General features: G+C 40.6%; 3 protein-coding genes across 7 annotated transcripts in view; 1 reads left to right on the top strand and 2 right to left on the bottom strand.

The window, feature by feature from the left end:
- The window catches only part of heatr5b (HEAT repeat containing 5B), a 57,849-nt gene extending 51,911 nt beyond the window's left edge, over positions 1 to 5,938 (bottom strand). For 3 of the 5 annotated variants that reach the window (XM_087137028.1, XM_087137021.1, XM_022230227.2), the window contains exons 1-2: positions 5,749 to 5,938; positions 3,046 to 3,118 (exon numbers count right to left, since the gene is read on the bottom strand). The gene's annotated coding sequence lies outside the window, so the exon portion shown is untranslated. Of the gene's footprint in view, positions 1 to 57; positions 178 to 3,045; positions 3,119 to 5,748 lie in introns of those variants that run through there. The other 2 variants (XM_087137033.1, XM_087137037.1) reach the window with 2 other exon arrangements.
- Positions 5,939 to 7,505: 1,567 nt separating this feature from the next.
- zfpl1 (zinc finger protein like 1) lies at positions 7,506 to 17,607 on the top strand. The gene is made up of 6 exons (XM_022230330.2): positions 7,506 to 8,016; positions 9,563 to 9,674; positions 10,102 to 10,295; positions 11,268 to 11,499; positions 12,154 to 12,286; positions 14,831 to 17,607. The coding sequence occupies exons 1-6, from the start codon at positions 7,915 to 7,917 to the stop codon at positions 15,051 to 15,053; spliced, it is 996 nt and encodes a 331-aa protein (XP_022086022.2). The 5' UTR covers positions 7,506 to 7,914; the 3' UTR covers positions 15,054 to 17,607.
- On the bottom strand, positions 17,367 to 20,439 carry LOC110976766 (uncharacterized). Its single transcript, XM_022230331.2, has 3 exons — positions 19,819 to 20,439; positions 18,690 to 18,792; positions 17,367 to 18,017 (listed from the first exon to the last, which is right to left on the bottom strand). Exons 1-3 carry the CDS (start codon positions 19,993 to 19,995, stop codon positions 17,926 to 17,928), a joined length of 372 nt encoding a protein of 123 aa, XP_022086023.1. The 5' UTR covers positions 19,996 to 20,439; the 3' UTR covers positions 17,367 to 17,925.
- Between the last annotated feature and the right edge of the window lie 529 nt (positions 20,440 to 20,968).

The raw sequence follows: 20,968 nt of genomic DNA, 5'->3' as shown, positions 1-20,968 counted from the left end.
TGGATTTATTATTTTTTTTCTCCCTTTGCAAGAGACACATGCCCACAGTAAGCTGACCTTATTCATCACCAATAATATCGTGACACCAACTCCCGGAGGCAGACGTGTAGGCTCGTGAGTAGAGAAAATGCACCCAATGGAACATCCACCCCTCACCGATGACACGCATCACGCATAGACAGCATTCTGGCTGACTCATGGATTAGAAAGCTCATTAGCATTCTGGCAACCAGACCCAGTGGACTACGCAATATTGATGCTAAAGCAGACTCTCAGATGTACAGTAGCAGTTGTTAAGTCCCAGGGGAGGTGAATTCTTTAAAAGTCAATTAATCCTTGATTACATGTGTGTTCAACTCTTATTGACTTCACTCTGGCTTGATTTTTAGATACTACACATTCATACCAAACAAGCAAATTTGGCATTTTATGTTAGACCTCTATAAAAACTTACAATGCACATGTACATACATGTACATGTACATATACAAATTATGTAAGGATACTGAATAACTTTCATTTAATAACTCATTAATGTATTTGTAAACACATGTACACGTGTGTACACGTTAAACGCATTTTTGGTCAGTTTTTCCTTGCTCATCAACACAGCTGAATCACAGACTACTCGTACCACATGACACACAGAGGCACAGTTTTTAAAATTCAATTTCCATACAATAATTAACTACATGTACATGTACACGTATACATGCAAGTTGGCATACACCTACTCAAGAAGCAATTTATATGTAGACCAGCAATGGCACAAATGTATGTACATGTACCATACTGGTACGGTACAAGCAGTTGTGGGGACTAGTACACACAAGATAGACGATAGGTGTGAGTACCCAATTTGATACTGGGGCAACTGGTCGTCCAAACAACTCAGTCCAAAACTTCCTAACCCCCAAAAATATTGTTCCCTCAACCCAGGGCAGGCCAGGACACAGGTACATGTACATGAACATGTGCATGATGCTGTGAACATTTATCCTGGTACACTACATAGGCCATGATATCTGTACGTGTGCACGTACCACTGCTTGTAAAAATGTACATGTACATGTACGTGTACTTCTGTCACTACTACAGTACATGTACATGTAGTTTTGTATAATACATGTACAAGTACTGTAGGCCTGCATGTATGTACTGGTATGTACATGTACTAGTGTACCTGTACATGTACGGTACATGAACCGGTACAAATACATGTACCATTGAATGCAAGAAGGAACCATTTAATAACATACATGTACGTACATGTACACATGTTCATGAGTATGAATCTACCGTTACACGTATGTACATGTCTGCTAGTTTGGCAGACTAGCAGTACTTACTACAGTGTCCCTCAAATCCCGCAAATTCAACTGCGTGTGCTTACGTACTACCGGGGTACAAAAATAGCTGCTGGTACACTGTACTATATGTACATGTATGTGCGTGTCTGTGCTTGAATGAAGTGACCTAAGTTCTGTACATCATTGAATACGAGTTTGACAGATTCAGATTTGCATACTCTTTGATTCAGCATACACGTACATGTACATCAAATTACACATGTTCTGATAAATGACTTTGCCTACCCTATTCTGATCTTGTAGGAAGATGATTGTTGATACTGTATCTGAACGCTCAGCTCTTTCTGAAGACAGCTTTTAATATTCCCATCTGGCATTCTGACTATTGCAAATTCAGTTCTTATGGCAAACTCAAAATCTAATCAAGTGCAACTCCCTTGTGAGTGGCCTACATGTACTGTATGTGCATGTACATGTACGCGCACATCTAGTGAGCACAGTAACTGTGAGTAATGGTAATGTACATGCACATACACATGTACTGTACCTGTACAGCACATGTGCCAAGTTCAATCCATGCATACATGTACATGTATGTACATACATATGTACATGTATGTAAATGGTACTGGTACATGTATGTGTAGAATCTACATGTACGGCAACGCAATCAATGCAATGAAGGGAAAGCTATTCTTATTTTCCTACAGCTGACAGGTTGTTCAATTAGCAGCAGGTTCATTCTGAATCTGGACGCATCTCATCATTGAACATACCGGTACATGTACAGCATACCGGTACAATGATGCATGGCAACTTCTTGTGCATTTAAGTCATGTGTAAGTACAAAATGTAAGTAGAAATCAATTTGGGCTGCCAGGGACATTTTCAAACTCACAACACATGTCCATGTACATGTGTCTGTTTGCTGTACTTGTACTTTCTTGGAAACAAACATTTGCCCTTAGGAAAGGTTCTGTGAGGCATACATGTACCGTAAATCAAAATGCCAATCAGATGCTTGCAACTTTAAAATCACGTTCAATTCTTAAAACACGCGGCACATGTTTGTGGGTGTGTATTTTATTTTTATCTTGAACATGTTACATTAAAACCATGACCCACTCAATATCTAATTTTAATCAATTACATAAATATGTACTACTACTGGGATATAATGTATAGATTGACAGGCCAAAGAGTGCACTTTTTAAAGATGCTAATAGACCAGATTAGGGTCCTAGAGTGCATTCAATTTTAGCAAATGATACTCAAACGCTAAAACACATACCGGTACAAACTTTTTCCCCACATTCAATCACTTCATCACAATTATTTTTAACCGTGCAGCCACAACACACACTGAAGGAAAATCCAAATAACACTCCATGCAATGGAGTAAACCCAACTTAGCCACTGTCCAAATACTACATGTACGTTGACTAAATCAGCTTCCTGAACCAATAGTTTCAGTTGTGATTCTGACAAAGAAACTTGGAGGACAAACAGTCCCAATTTCAGGCTTCCGAGAATTTGATTGGCTACTTCCATACCTGTACATTGTTCACATAATATTAATGCACATACCTACATTTGCCAAAAAAGTGACAAATTTGTGACAGCTACCCAGTACAATAAACGCACCGTAAGTAAATGTGACGACATCTGCCAAATTACTTGACTGAAAGCAGTTACGCCTTTTCATGCAACAATATAACAAAAACTGGTACCATACCTCAGAGGTTTGATGAGCTTTTTCTGCAGCGCAGAGCAGTCTCAAGCAGTGAAAGATTGCATCTTGCAAGCAACTGATGACAAGCAAAGCATGCACATGCATCAAAAGAGGGGGGAAGAACGAGACAGAAAGGTGATCAAAATGGAAGACTCAGGATAAAGAAAGCAGCAGGAGCAAGGCATGCCCTGTGCAATTAAAGACAAGATGGGTTATAGTTCTGTATGAATGTGCTGTCTTAACATAATAAAAGAAATTCAAATACATGTACAAGGGCCTGCATGTACATGCACAAAAAAAACTGTGTTTGTAAAACAAGGGAAACCCTCCACCACGAGGGGTAACTAAACAACTCAGTTATAATTATTCAATTGAACAAAGAAAACCAATTTAAGTGGAATGAAGGAACAAATTCCACCTTCTCAAGGTACAGTTATGCTCATGATTGGACCCTTTTCGATTTCTCCCCTATATGACTGAACACAAGGATATGTACATGCACATACTACTTCTCCACAATCAAAATGTAGTTCTCACTGTTATACATGTACATGTACATGTAAGAGTGCACGCATTCAGACAGTAATGAAGTTATGTACTACGCATGCATGCACTTGTCAGCCTCATTACTTCAAGTTGTTTGTCTTCCATGTTGCAATCACTGAGCGAAAGCTCGTTAGTCTGGGAAGAAAAATATACAAAGGGCAAAATTTTTCTTTCTAAGCACTAGCAGAATGCACAAGCTCCAAGCAGGCATTTGAATGTACTGGTAATTACCTGGGGTGGGTTTACATGTATGTCAATCTCGATGGAGGTGCAATGTACCTTTGATGTACATGTAAAGGACTGATTAAATTGTCTTGAAGTTTACTTGGGAACATACATGTACAAATACATTGGACATTTTGGTTCAATTATTTGCTACTATTTATTAAAATTGAAAACTCTTAGTATTAGACAGCCATTTGGGGTTAATCTTATGAGCCCTGAGCTGGACCAAGAGAGGGTGCAATTTTCCTAGCAACGAAGGCTCCTTTGGTAAGAGCTGCACTGGCTCACAGATGAATGCCCACGTTGTGGGCACCACTACCAGAAAACTTCTCACCTACCTGAAGTCCTTTCGCCAGAGAAGGTGCACTTCAACTCAGGGCGGATAAGGTTTTTCTAAGTGTAAACCCCTAATTTTTTCCTTATGATTAACTTTTGGGAAAATGTTGCTCACTTCATGTACACGCACTTATACATGTACAAATTTACATTTGTTATGAACTGAAACAAGGAATCACCAAAGGAAAGTTATAAAAAACTGCAAAACATCCAAAACTCTGGCAGTAATACTGAAATAATTATACTGAGGTTTCTTCTTGACATGACATCATAAATCCACAAGTGAGCTACATGTACTATAAAGTTAAGAGTTCCACACAGGGACATCATTAATTTTTCCCTACAAGTGTTGTATACATTAGTAATAACAAAAGCCATAACATATATCCTAAAAAGTCAAACAGTAGGGAAAATGTTGAAGCATTTACTTACAAAACACTCAGAATTGTTCAGACCAGTCTCATACCGGTACATGTACATGTATAGTTTGTGCATGGGTTGTCAGGTGATGTCTGTGTATGGAACTCTCTCCCTGATATTTCTGAGTTGTTTGAGGATGGTATGCTGGTCTGACTTTTTCTGATTTTTCCCCTCTATCCCGACCTGGCTCTAGTGCCTTTCAAGAGCGATATTTAAATCAAATTTCATCATACCCATATATGAAATTTTACCAATCTCCCAATATTTTGATTTAAAAATCTCAATGTAACTCACCTGCTACAAAGTTTTGACGAAATTTTATTATGGCTCGATGTTCTGAATTTTTTTGTTTTGAGGTGCCAAATGAACTCTTTTAAAATATGCTCAAATTATGAAAATACTTTTTTAACAAACTTATGGTTAGGTACGTACACATATGCTGTAAGTGGGGGTAATACTAATTTCTTTGAATTTATAAACTTTGAAGAACTTCATAAATGTATTGCTGGATTCTCTCAGATTTTCTCAAGTCTGCCACATCATTAGGGAACACTCAGCTGGTGGATGCCGCCATTTTTCAATTTCAGACAAACTCCCTGGCATTGAAATTGTTCACAAAGGTTCAACTGCATGTATTATGAAGGTTACAGTATCATAAGTTTTTTCCAGAGAAGTTTGGCAAATTGGCAACACTGTGTGGAAAAAAAAGTCAAGTGGGACCGCCACGGAAATAAATCTTATTCTAATTGCTTCTCCCAATGCAAATTGACTGGGTTTTCTTTATGTCAGCTCTAAGTGAAGCGAATATCGATCCCGTCCAGAATCGTAGAAGAGGAATACATGTACTAACGCTCCACTTGGTAGAGCTAGTGTTCCACCTTTGTTTGTATCTGCATGTCTTTGTAATGTGGAAAGGCGAATAAATCAAATCAAAAAGTCGAAGTGCGCCACGTTAGCATGGTTTGAAGACTCTAGGCCTACATGTACTCCAGGCTGGTAGGCCGCACATGACGTGCATGATGTACACGTACATTACAAATGGATGGTTACGGGTTGGTTGACGTGTAACGCCGTATACAAACAAGTAAAGCATCCAGTTCGTAGGCCTACCCCTAAACTTTAGTAGGCCTAGGCCTACATCATACTACAGTCATGACAGTAGGACGTCAAATAAATTACCTGTTCTGGTGACGATCTTGAAGAATATCAGTCTACATGTAGTTGAAACCCCTGTGTTGGTATGAATCCAATTTCGATGAAATCTAATCTAATTACATCAATTCTGCCATAAGCGGGCGACGTTAAAATTTTGCGATGAGACGGGCATCATGACACAGTGGGAGTGGAGAAAAGACATGCGTGCGGCATACGTGCAGTTGTGAAAAGAGCCCATTCGCGAACCAGAATAGTAGCCTTACCCGATTTAGAATGTACCCAATTAAGTTTGGAGAAAAAAATCGGCCCAAAAAGTCTCGGAACCCTTTTTTTGTCTTCTTCTGATGCGCCAGCTTCATCACTTGAAAACCGTGCTCCGGCACATTGGTGGATACGCAGTTCGTGGATAGAGTGTACCTGTATATGGAGTGTAAAGCCTACTGGTTAACACTAGAGACCTGTTAACTAGCATTTTTTTAAACTTGCAAATGAATTGTGAGACAGTATGAGCTAGTATACATATTATGGGAAAACCAGCCCTGTATCTTGCTGCTTTTTACAGGCAGCATGCCAACATCAACTCCATTGACCTTGAATGCATCAAAGAGCTTGATTCAGCCACTTTCAAAATCCCAGAGAACTCACAAAATCATCCGATTGCTGGTGATTTTAATGTCCCGGATGTGAACTGGGAAAAAGTCTACTTTCGTCTACTTATTTTAAGCGGTAGATGCTATCTTGGAGGAAAGAATAGCCTTCCTCCATGATACCATGCACTTAACAAACAGGTGGTTGAACTAGTTCAAGACCACAACCTCCACCACATAAACCAACCATAGAAGACAGTATTTTGGACTTAGTGTTCACAAATGCCCCCGTACTTGTACAAAATGTAGATATTATCTCAGGGATATCGAACCACTATATCTTGTCAGTCAATTTTCTCTCAGAAAATTAAGCAGCCACTCTGGAAGATATTTGTGTACAAAAAGACAATTTTGATAAGATCAGTGAGGAAATGACTAAGTATGCTGATACCACAAGAATAGATAAGAGTCCATCAAATATTATGATTACACAAAAATAATATTGAAATCAAAATGATAAACTTCCATTTCTTACAGTGAAGAAAAAGGGTTGAGTTTTCATTGCAATCCTTTAGTCAGTGTTATTTTGATTTGTTAGAGTCGGGACTTTGAATTTAGAATTTACATCTCCAAAGATAAACTTAGTTTAAAGAAAACAAAAATTAAGAAATTGTGTTGGAAACGCCGAATAAGGTGTCAGGTTTCCCAGTATGTACAAAATCTTTTAGGTTTTGATTTTAAAACAAATGAAGTCCTACAGATGACATCACAGACACAAATCTCATCAAGTGAAGTTTCAGGGTATTTTCTGTAAAAGGGACCGTTTAGAGGATCATTTCTCACAATTGTAAAAAGGAAATTATTAAATGCAACGACCCCGTCGAACATCTTAAAATTAAACAAGATTGCAGGATCATTGTATAGTTAGCCCTTTGTCAGAACCCGTCCCCTAAGATGCTTCCAAAAGCTTACGGCTACGGCTCAGTTTTTACCGGGAACACGCTGAAACTAACATCTGTAGCCGAAGCCCAATAAGATGTTTGCTTTCGACGTGGGGCCTTGCAACGCTGTCTTAAAGCGCCCCCTCTGCAGTTCTAACTTTTAGTGATTGCCTGATCAAGTGATGGGACCATTCGTAAATGGAAATCATTCTTAATTTGGCTACTACCCATTGACGTCGACCGGCACTGCTGAATCATTAATTTTAGTCAGTCAGCTCAATGACGATCAAAATAGTAACATTTATTGTGATTTTTGGTTTATACCAAAAGAACTTTTTTGGGTCACCCAATGATAATTGATTTCTGGTGTTTGTATGTGTTTGTGTCCTCCGGAAATACAACAGCGGGTCTAGTCTGTCTCCGCCGGTGTCCACGTAAATGTAATTCCGAATGTGCAGTGTAGACGTGGAACCTGTAAACCTGGCTGTGGCACCAACTGACCTCTGAGTCATCCACCCTCTGTGTGGATCTTCCTCAAACGTGGCATTGGTGAACAGTATGGTGTTAAATCTCAGCCGAACTGAGAGGCCTAGCCATGATAGTGTAACTTCGGACTTTCAGCGCTAAGATCAGAAGCAAACGACTGTCTTCCAACGACAAGAATGGGTCTTTGTAAATGCCCAAAAAGAAAAGTCACCAACTTATTTTGTTTTGAGCACCGTGTGAACGTCTGCGAGCACTGTTTAGTTGCGAATCATCCAAAGGTACAGTGTGTCTAGTACATGTACATCACTACATGTACATACAGTGTACACGTACTGTACAATGACGTAGGCCTGCATGTAATTTTTTCCAGTTCCACATTCATTTTCATGTCGTTAAATTAAAATGAAAGTAGCCTAATCATGCGTTATAAAAATTGAAAGAGTTCTCATCAGTCTTATAACAATTAGGAGTAAAAAATCTCAAGATTTCTTGCTCAAATAGATTTTTGCGTCAAGCACATAGACTTTGTGTAGGCCCCTGCCATAGGCCCAACTTCCAGAACTGTAAGGTTAAATACATTTACATGTACGAACCTTTTAGACCTGTGAGCTACAGACTTCCATAAACACATTTTGCATGTTTTTTCTGTTTTGATTGTGCCAACTTACCCTTCAATCACAGCTAGGAATAGGATGCAACCAATTACATACATGTGTACATGTCTTCTTTGTAAAGTTAGATGTCATGGATGTCAGATGGGGAGGTTTATTCACCTTATATCCTCATAAAATTGATGAAATTCATGAGTATTTTGCCCATCCACACTACAGAAAATCAGCAGCATGTACTCTCAATAACTGTCAGCCATGTGACCAGCTTGACCAATCGCAACACAGCTCCTATCTTTTCTTTTGGTTTTCCTGATCCCATCCAAATGAAAGCTGAGTTATGATTGGTCACTTGAGTGGAAGCAAATTGGGCCAGTCGTAGTGTGGGTTTCATCTGTAGGCTATCTGTAAGGTTTATAAAAATCTTACAGTTCTGGAAGTAGACTTTGTGCATGAGTTTTAAGGTAAGGTGGTGGCCAGATAGGGGGCTCTTTCCAATAAGGTTAGGGCTGTGTGATAAATATGCACCCACCCTTCCCACAGATGACCCATGATGACTAAAAACTGAAAATGTTTTAGAACAGTATTCAGGAGTGTGAAGGCGTGGCAATACCAATAGTGTGTGATGCAGACAAAACAGGAGAAGTCAGAAGAGACGTGTTCACCTCGGAGTTCGGAGGTGCTCTCTCTTGAAAAATGTGCATTCTCGAGCCAAGAAAACTACTGTCCAGCCAATGCATAAAAGTGAATCAGTGTCGCTAAGATAAAAGCTAAAAAACGCACAAAATTTTGGTGACAAAATGCAGAAGGGCGTTCGCAAGACTCCCTATAAGTGCACGTGGCCAGTGCTTAATAGTGCGTCAGTGTTACTAAAAATAAAACGCCGAACAACACATGCAATTTGTATGACAAGACGAGGAAGGGCATTCGTAAAGCTGTCTACGAGTGCACGTGGTTAAATTTTGGTGGTTTGGAACGCATGGAAGTATAAAACAGGCTGGTGCCATCCTAATCGACAGTTTGCAATATGTAAAACAGATTCGGGGAATAAGATCAAAAATGGCCTCCACATGAATAGGGTCTATACACGTATCTCTAATGTGATGCAGTCTGTCTGCTTTATTGGAGGATAAACGCATCCAGATCCAGTCATCTGACCTATTTCCTTCATTTTTTATAATATCAAACTCTTCCGATCTGCTGTTTGTCATTGCAGTGTATTGTCAAGTCTTACTTACAGTGGCTACAAGACAGTGACTATGACGTTAGATGTAGCCTCTGCGAGAAGGAACTTGCTGAAGGAGATGTGGTCAGGTTAATATGCTATGGTAAGGTCTTTGGTCAAGAAAAGTAGATGAAGGAGTTAGGGGGTCTTGTAACAGAGCTAACCCCCCCGTGTCAGTTTGAAGTGGAACAAATTCAAGGATGGTTCAGTTGAAGGGATGTTTTGCTTCAATTGTTTTTCTGTACATGTATGTCATGTATGCAGTTCCTCAAAACCCTGACGTCTGGTTGGTATACTCACGATAACAATGTGCATGCAACACACTCTGCAGCACTTTGCTCAAGACTTTTTTGTGTGAAATCCCCCCCATATCCTATGCTTTGCTGAAAGCCAAGGATTCATTCTTTTGTACCGGTACATCTTAAAGCCAGCAAACCATGCCATGTAAAAGTTGTAGTTGCCAGGCGCAGTCTGAAAGATAAGAAAAGGAAAAGATTTTGACGGTTGTTTCTTGATTCTGTCTGCCACAGATGTGTTCCACTGGGCATGTTTAGACGAATACGCTCGACAGCTTCCCTCCCACACAGCCCCCGCCGGCTATACCTGCCCCTCTTGTAACAATGGTGTCTTTCCCCCGAGCAACATGGTATCTCCCGTCGCCGAGAATCTCCGAGAGAACCTGTCCAGGGTCAATTGGGCGAGGGCGGGCTTGGGGCTTTCACTTGTAAGTTGTAACCGATTGACCAGATTCAGGGGTTATTGAAGAAAGATCCATAAGGATAAGTGTTCACGTCCCAGTAGTAGCTGTCTGTCGAGATAATTTTTTAGTGGGAAAATGGCAACCAAGAATACAGCTTTACAAGGAAGAGTGACATTCGTCACCATTAGCTTTTACCAAAAATTCCCAAAATTGCAGTTTTATAGTGTTGTAAAATTGAGGTTGTACAATTTGGTCACCATTAAATTGGTTTTGGCCCCAGTATTGATGAAGCACAGAGACGGTGCCATCGAAGTTACTGCACAGTGATAGATTTTCAAGCAGTTGTGACTCTGTCCAGTAAAAGTATTGTGAGAGTTAGGGCAAAAATGCTGATCACCAAATGACATTAGAATTATGTGGTTTCCTCCCTCTGTCAGTGTGTTGACAACCAAATGACATTAGAATTATGTGGTTTCCTCCCTCTGTCAGTGTGTTGACAACCAAATGACATTAGAATTATGTGATTTCCTCCCTCTGTCAGTGTGTTGGCAACCTGTATAACTTTGAGTAATCGTGTCAACAAACAACATCAACAACACTTGCTCTTGTCTGCAGCCTGTTACAAGTGACTGTTGCCTTGACAGTTGATGGCGTGTCTCACAACTGCAAATGCTTGTAACTGCTTATTACAAGTATCCTGTGCTCGGCTTGAAAAAAAGCACATTTTTCCCCAGTAACAACAACTCTTGACCTTTACGTGTTAGTTTCCCTTGATACACAGGCCTTTATCCAGGGGCATGCTCCCTCCAAAATATCCTACTACCTGACTACAGGGTCTAGAATAGGAATGTGTTTCCTCACGCTTATCTTACATGGAGTGGCCTCAGTCCAAGTTCTGCCACGTTCTCCTACATTCAAGAAAATGGTTGTAACTGTAGGGCGCACATATGTTCTCTCCCCAATCCAGACATAGTCTTCCTCAACTTAACTCCACAGATTGATGAACCTCAAAGGCCAGCACAGCATTTGGAAGAGCCTACTGAAGAGTTGTACAAGTCAACTGAGAGCAGTGTCTCTGACCCGACTCCTTCCTCCAGCATTACAGAGATTGACAGTGCTGCCTACAGGCCCACAACCACCACCGGGGTACAGGCCAGGACCACGAGTACCAGCGTCATCAACATAGATAGCACAACTCCACTTCTAAAGCCTGAGGCGTTACCTAGTAGTAAGTTTTGCCTAGAGTCAGGATTGTCATGCTTGGAATGTAGATGGTGACCACAGTTAACAGTTGTCAACTGCTGTGATGCGGGATGGAACATGTTGAAATGTCTCAGTTGCTATAGGTACCCGAGGGTGTTCAAAACATCACATCAGACATCACAACAGTTAACAAAGTGTTTTGTCATATCTCTGTATTGATGTTTTTCACTTCTGTTTCTCAGGGCAATTTAGAGCTACAAAGGAATCTTTGAACATTAGTGGTTTGCAACCCTTGCATTATCCTGTACATTGTGTGGATGCATGTGCGTAATTTACCGTGCCGGCTCATGTGATGTCTAGCAGTGAGTGTGACATGCGATTATGTCACCCTGTCGCGTGATCATTCTTGGCCAATGAAAACATTTTTTAAAGAAAGTGGCATTACAGTCATAGATATCTCCAGGGCACTTCCTGGGATCCTGGCTGGGTTTAGTGTTCCAAGCATGTTAAGTTTAATAACACTTCTTTCGCAGTCCACTCTTATGGAACTATCTTGGCCAATTATTCATGTTTTCATTTGTGTGAAATGAAAACGTGAGTAAATAACTTTTACAAAATGGCTGATGCAAAAGAGGTTCCATTTTTCCCCCATAAGATGGTTGTCCACTCGTTTTTTCAGCTGGTCAGCTTCAAACTGCTCACAAGCGACAGGGTGGAAATCGAGACGACGAGATTGTGGACATTATCCAAGACCATGATGTGGACAAATACAAGAGGAGAAGTGCTTTACATTGGTTTTCCATGTGGTTCAAGTAAGTTCAACCAATTCAGATTTCCAGAATAAAGTGTTGTTAAGATGAACACCTTTGCAAGTTGGTTTCAGCCAGACTGTCATTTCCAGAAAGAACTTAGGGCTGAGTCAATTCGAATCATTGACTATTCGAATATTCGACCTTCAGTTTGATCAAGTATTTGAATATTATTGATGAACAATATACAAAATCAGTCGCAATAGTACATGCAATTGTACATCATAATCACTGTCATAGGTTCTCTCTCAAGCCACGATGTAGCAAAGATTTAATAATGTTAAAGAGTTTTAAAATGTGCCCGGCACCACAATTTGTGGTTGCTGAGACACAACTTACTATTTCGCCTGATGCAGCCCTCTTCCTCTTCGGACCTCCAGTCATTCGATTTCAAGTTGAAATATTGTTATGAAGGTTTCGTTATATTTTATTTCAACAGTGTTTGCATCAACACATCATTATTACAAAGAATACTATCTTGGCACATTCATTTTTGTTTTTAAAAAGCTATTTCCATATTCTAGGATGAATTCTATACTGGACTGTTGGGTATATCAGCTGCCTTCCAATGTCGGGAATCTGCTTGGAACAAGCCACCATCATGCGATTTTAATGATTTAAAAAAGAAAATTCTCCCTTATTGTAATGAATTTTGCATTCAGATATTCAAATTCGAAAAATAATAATCGAGTATTTGATAATCGATCGAATTTGATTCGATATTTGAATATTCGGCACAGTCCTAAAAGAACCCCCTCATCAGGGTATACCTTGTAGTTTGCAAGGTGGTTCAGATAGATCAGACCAAGTTTTCCAGAATGAATGCTCTTTCTGTTTTAGGGTGTTAGGGATTACTGCGATTCAGGATTGGTGGGTTCAAACCCTGCCCCTGTCGCTTCCTGTCTCTGACCACAAAGAGGTCAACCCTAACTTCTCCAGATGCACAAGAAAGCAGCAGTTTCCAAAACGTGTTGGATATAGCTTACATCACAACTAGCACAATACATCGTGCAGCTGCATTTATCCAGAATGCCACAGGACACATTTTGTTGCATTCAGGAGGCTCCTTGTTTCAGCTCTCCTGGACTTCATGATATCTTGGAGGGTAGCTGGAGATACTCTGATGGGGTGTTAGATTAGTGACTTCATGATATGTTGGAGGATAGCTGGAGATACTCTGATTGGGAGTTAGATTAGTGACTTCATGATATGTTGGAGGATAGCTGGAGATACTCTGATGGGGAGTTAGATTAGTGACTTCATGATATGTTGGAAGATAGCTGGAGATACTCTGATGGGGAGTTAGAATAGTGACTTCATGATATGTTGGAGGGTAGCTGGAGATACTCTGATTGGGAGTTAGAATAGTGACTTCATGATATATTGGAGGATAGCTGGAGATACTCTGATTGGGAGTTAGATTAGTGACTTAATGATATGTTGGAGGATAGCTGGAGATACTCTGATGGGGAGTTAGATTAGTGACTTCATGATATGTTGAAGCGTAGCTGGAGATACTCTGATTGGGAGTTAGATTAGTGACTTCATGATATGTTGGAGGATAGCTGGAGATACTCTGATGGGGAGTTAGATTAGTGACTTCATGATATGTTGGAGGATAGCTGGAGATACTCTGATTGGGAGTTAGATTAGTGACTTCATGATATGTTGGAGGATAGCTGGAGATACTCTGATGGGGAGTTAGATTAGTGACTTCATGATATGTTGGAGGATAGCTGGAGATACTCTGATTGGGAGTTAGATTAGTGACTTCATGATATGTTGGAGGATAGCTGGAGATACTCTGATTGGGAGTTGGATCAGCCAGTTTCATGTTGTAGCTTATTTGATGTTTTACTGTAAAAAAGGCACATCTTTTCAGAGTGAGTCAGAGTTCCGTTTTTGGTTTGAAGCATTGTGTGTTTTGCCAACATTGGAAATGATCCTACGTCACATGGCATGTAATGGTGAATTGCCTAAGACCAGACCTTTATGAAAAGAAAAATGACAGAACATTCAGACCACCAGCATTGGGGATTGATAACTTGGTTGGTGAAACACCAGTAAAAATGTTCCAGAAGTTGCTTGTTCAAATCATATAGGTCTCTCTCAAATGATGTCACTTCCTACAGGTTGCCATGTTCATGGCATTTTGGATGCCAATTTGTCATGAAATGCATCGACTGCGCCATATTTTGAAGACTATTGGATCAACATGCTATATGTATGGAGCATTTTGTACACTGCACGCACATGCACCTGATCGCGTTGACTGCGCATTTGTAATGTTCCTACAAAGATGGCATCTTATGAGAGATATCTACTGCAGCAGATTTCAACCCAATACAGCTCAACTATGAAAGGTGGCTGGACTTTTTATGAGTGGCAGTGCATTTTTTTTAACGAAAGTTTTACTTCATTCTTTCGTGGAAGTCGGTACATGGAAGGTCAAATTTTGATTGAAGTAAGCTTGTCAGTTGTTGATAATCAGCAGAAAATTTGCGACTTCTTAGTCCAAATCGCTGCTTTGTTTGGCAATCATTTCAGGACACGTACAGGGAAGAGAAGTGCGGATGCCAGCACGCCCATGCGACGCTACGCCATTCTCCTGATCCTGGGCGTGATTGCCTTCTTCACCATTGTTGTCATCATGACGCAGGCGGGCCGAGCTTCTGCCAATGCAGATCCCTTCCTAGACCCCATGGCTAATCCCAACATCAGGGTGGGGCGGAAGATACTGGAGTTGAGTCACTTTAGACTTGGTTTGTAGTAAATTCTATGAGGGGTGGTGAGTTAGAGGGGCATTGTTAGTGATTAAGATCAACTTTTTTTTTTACTAGTCTGTGTAAATCTTTGCAACTCGGTGCTGGGTGCATGAATGGCTGATCACAAGGTCAAAAGATAACCCCATTGAAATGTTGTATGCTTGAATTGTGGAATGTTCACTCAAACTTCGAGTATTGAAGCAACCTGAAAACCTCTGCAATTTCAGTTTCTTTCCTTTGCATGACTACGGTAAGGGATAAAGGTCCTCAAGCCATTGTTAAACGAATTCATTCTGTTGCCAATTTGCTTTTCTCATTAGTCTTTCGTATGTCTTATGTTTGGTCTCTTATCTGTATTTCTCTCATCTGTGATAAAATACTCCAGAGCCCTTAAAGTCGGTGAATCCGCAAATTGATCACATTGCCAAAGTGACACGGACACTGATAGAGGGGGGATAGAGGGGGGGGCATTAATGGAGGTTCCCCTCCCCTCCCCCGGACATTTTTCTTCTGCTTTTGAAATACATGTACAGAGTAAAAAGTAATTTAGGGGACTTTTTCACTTCCTTTCCTTGCTAAAGCTTGTAAACAGCTCTCAAAGTGAGCCCCGCCCCTAAGAAAGTCCATGAAGCCCCGCCCCTAAGAAAGTCCATGAAAGTTTACGTACAGAAATTTCAAATTTGGGGGAGGGGGTCCCTAAAAAATGTTTTGGGGACCCACAACTTTTGCTCTGGATCTGCCCATTAACACTCAACTTTTGTCAGCCATCAAGGTTAGCATACCTTAATAAAGTCTGCCATATCATAAATGGGAAAGCTGGTTTACTTGACGTGAAGGAAAGTGAACAGCCAAATACCTGCCAGTACCCAGTCTCTAAATTGTTTAGTTATTTCACAGGTTTCTTAACGAGGCTCATTGCTGTCCATCACAGTGGAACTGGTTGCAACGTTTTTCATTTCCATCATTTCTTATTTTGAATGCATTCTTGGCATTAATTGATTTCCAGTTTTTTATTGTCTCATTGCATTTGTCCAACTTACAACAACTTGTTTTTTCCCCTTTTTTTTAATCCGTACATCTTACAAAGGTTGAGCCCGAGGTTAGTTTTAAAGTTTCCATAAATTGTTATAAATTAAAGATCTAGCTCCTTATCTTTCATATTGAAGGACTGTACAGTCTTTTGGGATGGAATCACTCATATGCAGACAGTTCAGGATTGGAGGGGGTGTCTCCAAGTTAGCAAGGGGGGGGGCAGGCTACAGCACATTGTTCCATAGTAGTTGGTTTTCAGTATCAGAAGAAATATGAAGCATTTTCACCTTAATCATGGAATTGTGGGAAGGAGTATTGTATCCGGCCAGCAAGATTTTCAAGTTTAATAAACACCAACAAATTTATAGAACATTTATACCCTGCAGAGTTGGCATAATTTTCTTAAACAAAAAATAATAGGTTAATTGGAATTTGTTGTGTTTGGTGTTGAGCAAGTGGTGGCTAGTTATGGAACTCTTGTAGGATTCCACACAAGTAGGAAACGGCACTATGCTACCACAGTTGTGAGGGTACCTACAGTATGTGTGCCTAGTAGTTTAACCCCTGTTCTCTGTAAAAATAAGTCAGATGCCCCTAGAAAGGTCACTTTAGTAACTCTCAATGTCTGACATCAGCACAATATCCGTTTTTATGAGGATACCAGACTGAGTGATACATCAAAGATTCATCAAAGCCAAGAGCTTAGTTTGCTCTTTCTATTTCAAAATGAAACTCAAAAAGTGGCTCTGGCGACTTCTGACTCATTTTCACAGTGCAAGTCACATCTGGTGAAGTGCCCCCAATCATTTTTTTTATCTGAATGTGCACAAAGTTTCTGCATTCTTGGATGGATGCAGGGCATGTATAGTTGCAGTGACAGTCAATGATCTGTCGGGGGCCTGCACAGAGTTCATTCGTACTGTAGATACCTATTACTTCACAGAAATCTTCTGAAAGAAACCCCTCAACAGGTTGGACTTAAAAACCACAACTTTCAGCCTACTTACGGAGATTTTCACAGGCTTTTAGTGAGTGCCTGATGATATCACGTTAGTGGCAGAAAGTGGTTGGAAGTCACTTGAAAAATCAAGTGACCCTCTCTTAGAAATTAAATTTTGCCAAGATTAACTTTCCTTGAAAAGTCTTATTCTAATCAGCTGATACTTTGGGGGGAAACGTCATGGCTGTGGTTGTGTCAAGATTGGGATATGAGTGCTTTTCTCAAAGAGTTTTTGGCAATCCCCAGCTACACCAGGAAAATTAATGAGATTGCTCAGATGGCGATATTAAATTTTTAATCGGTGAAACTACTTGGTTTATTGAAAGGGCCTCATGCATATTTCTGGTAACTATGATAATTTCCGCAAATTGCCCGATTGCACAGAACAGTAAAATTCTCATCGTTTTTGTTCTCTGTTTTTGTTCCATGTCGAATGCAGGCATGTTGGACCATATAAGGGTATAATAAATTGTACATAGAAAAAAGGTCATTGTAAATAAAGGAAAGTCGTATACATGTACACCAAACTTTGTGTGTCATTAAATGCTTTTCATTTTTTCTCTCTCCTTGATCAGTACAATTTACTTAAATTTAGTAATCGTATACTGCATCGTGGAACCCCAACTCGACGGGCTGTTTTGTGGGTATTAACCTTGTTGAATTTACCCAAATCCACTATTCAGGAAGTCTTATCTCTACCTTTCTCACTCTTGAAAGAATCGTTCAAACTTTAGAGTGGGTTTGAAGATCTTTATAGCCAAGAGTTTGTCACCGTTCCGTGTGTAAAACCCCTCCCCCCCCCAAGTATTATCCTTGGCTTGGGAACGATAATGAATCCCATCAGGTTATTCCGTAAAGTTCCGGTATCCCTCCTCTCTGAACCGGATGAAAGATGCCTCGATGGCGATCCGTACAAAGCACGCCAAGAAATTCAACACTGGAGATGAAATGAAAAAATACCGGAGAGATTACACCCAGTTCGAATTTAGAAGCATAAGGGATGTGGTGGGCGTGCTTTGCGAAGTGGACCTCTTAAGACCCAAGCTTGAGACTGCAAGCTAAGCTGTAATTGAGGTTGGGCCGTAGATCCAAATTAGCTGGCTGTACGGTTGGAAATAATGTATGTGACTATGGAGGCTACAAGATAGTCACTGGCTCTGTTGCCCATGGGAGCGTGAGTGATTGCTCGTCGTTGCCAAGCTTAGTCGGACACGGCCGTAGATCCTTGCTCCCACATCTGATGCCCCGCGTTCATTTCCCGTCGAGGCCGCAAAGCAATTTTTTTTCGAGTCGCTCTACCTACAGCCCTGGGATCAAGTTATTTTGGTGTTTTCCTCATGCCCTACGTCAGTTCCCCTGCTGAAAATCACGGACTCGAGAAAAAGTCAGAAGGGCTGCCACTGATTTACTAATTAAAGTCCTTGAGGGCAGTATATAGATTTACACCCCACCGCACCGTACTATTAGTATACAGTTGGCTACTGACACTAGACTGGTCATTATCTGACTGACTTTGGTTCATTTGTGATTGTGCCTGAACAAATTCGTATCTACAAAGAAGCCTCGTGTGGATTTTTAGGGGAATAAATTTGCAATCGAGAGTCCCTACCTAGAGAGAACCACTCGCATCGGGCAATCTTCCAGTTTTTTCCCGCCTGTGTGATGTAAACGAAGCCAAGCAGAGCCAAATAAAACGAGATGATGTGCATAACCTACACGGAAACACACAATAACAAAATTACTCTATTGATACATGTATTTTGATTTTGATTTCTGATTTTGCGTTGAACATTGATTTCCGTATTGCCAAGTATGTGTATTTGCTGAATTATACAAATCAAATAAAATAACGAAAGAGAAAAGTGAAAAAAAGGGCAATATGGAAGCATATTCAGAAGACTAAAAAGTCTTTCAGAGAAAAGACAAATGCGAGACGATAGAGACAAAAAAAGGAAAACGTACGAGCAAACTGAGATGTACATGTATGAGGTCTGGAATAAGAGCATTTCGTAACAAGAGAATTATGTAAGTGGAGTGTAGGTGTTGTAATATTTACCAGTAATAATTATATAATGCATGTGTAGATCACACTTTGCGTGCAAATAAAAGAACGTCTGCAAGCAGTTGAAAACGAGCTTTCTGTAGGCCCAAGTCTGTTTGCCTGTTCGTCTGAAATGGGAATCGATTCCTCCAGAAATGTCCTTAAGGTTTAATACTGGCCTAGATGCATGGGCACTGGCATGGTGTGCCGAGCGGTTCCTCGTTATAATATAAATACGAAACAAAAATTATCTTTTGGGATTTTTGTTTTCAGTGGGTCGACTGAATCTAAGTATGGTTTAGCGCGTTTCTTTGCTTTTTAATATGCGTCGGCAACCCAAACTATGGCTCAGCCCCGACTTTCTGATCACTGACTGCATAGCCAAGTTCCTGTCTTCTACGTGTTTGATCTCTCCCTTACCAGGTTTGCCTCTACCCAACCAGTGGCGGCGCCAGACCGCGGTGGCTGTGGGTGCAATTGTGGGGCAAGGCAGAATCGCGCGGTTGCAAATGGTCCTTCATTTTTGCAGGGTTGTCATGCGGAGTTTGTAAAACGAAAAGGTTGATTGTCCTGTTGTAATTTCTGACAAACCTTTTGTGGGTACAAGCGGCTTTTCAGTGGGTGCATTTGCACCCACATGACACCACGTAACGCCGCCACTGAACAAATTATCATTTGAGAGGATCCAAAGTCTTACCAAGACCGACTCGCTTAGTGTTTGAGTTGAGAGATGCGTTTTCTCTGTCACGGTGTAGGCAACTATGTCGTTGATGATCGTGGCCACGAGAAACAACGCCAAAAATATCGACACGTAAACGAACAGTTCCTTCTTGGACGTTTTCTTGAGGGCCGACCACCGTGCACATCCCATCATGAGTCGTCTGTCATTTTGGAACTCAGCTAATCTCCCGCTGAAGGACTATTTACATTCTACTACGGTAAGTTTTACGGTAAAGTCTCTAAAGTATTTTTCTTTCTGAACAACCAAGCACTGCCAAATAATAGGAAAATAAGCGTGTGTGTGTGTAAGTTTTCGCCACGTCGCGTTGAAACCACGTGATCAAAACATTCTTCCAGTCAGACGCGCATAATTTCGAGTAGTCAACTGTAACCATCATCAAGTAGTCATCTGCTTGCCCTGAAGAAGATATTCAGTTACCGAAAGCTCGGCAATTAAATATTCTACAGCACTGATTATATATTATATTCTTGTCCATATTCTAATCACGGTACTACGCAGCCCTTCCATATTTCTCTCGTGTATGTGTAAGACTTTGTTTCCCAGTTTAAGTTGACTACTAGAAATTAGGCGCGTCTGATCGGAAGAATGTTTTGATCACGTGGTTTCAACGCCACGTGGCGAAAACTTTTTGTTCTTATGCGCAAAAGAAGTGCGCAAAAGAAGTTAGCTATGGTGCCTTTGTTGCGTCATACGCTGACCTGGTGGCCCGTTGATTAGTAAAACTCGTAGAGCTATATATATAAAAACATGGTGGACCTTCAGTAGCAAAAACAAAACTGATGCTGGAAGATAGATTGTATTGTACATACACTGTACAATGTGAACAAAACCTCGTACTATACTTGACAAAAACTCAGCTATCCAATGAGGTAAAGGAATAAGCGTGTACAAGCTCTCCCCAAACGGTCACTGGTCTTAGCTCACACCTCCCCTTCGCTACTTCGCTAAATTGAGCCATAACAGCAACCAGGTTTATAGGTTAACGGGTTTATAGGTTGACACACGATGAGTAAAAATGAGTACAGAAATTGACTACAGGTCCCAGTACAAAGTCATGCGGAAGAAAAGCAATGCTCACATTTTGGCCATGAAATTTCAGATGTAT

The sequence above is a fragment of the Acanthaster planci genome, linkage group LG01 (assembly GCF_054643075.1).
Source record: "Acanthaster planci isolate LZ-2023a linkage group LG01, COTS_SCS, whole genome shotgun sequence".
In the NCBI taxonomy this organism is placed as follows: Eukaryota; Metazoa; Echinodermata; class Asteroidea; order Valvatida; family Acanthasteridae; genus Acanthaster; species Acanthaster planci.
Note: the sequence above shows the minus strand (reverse complement) of the source record. Positions and strands in the feature narration are given on the sequence as shown.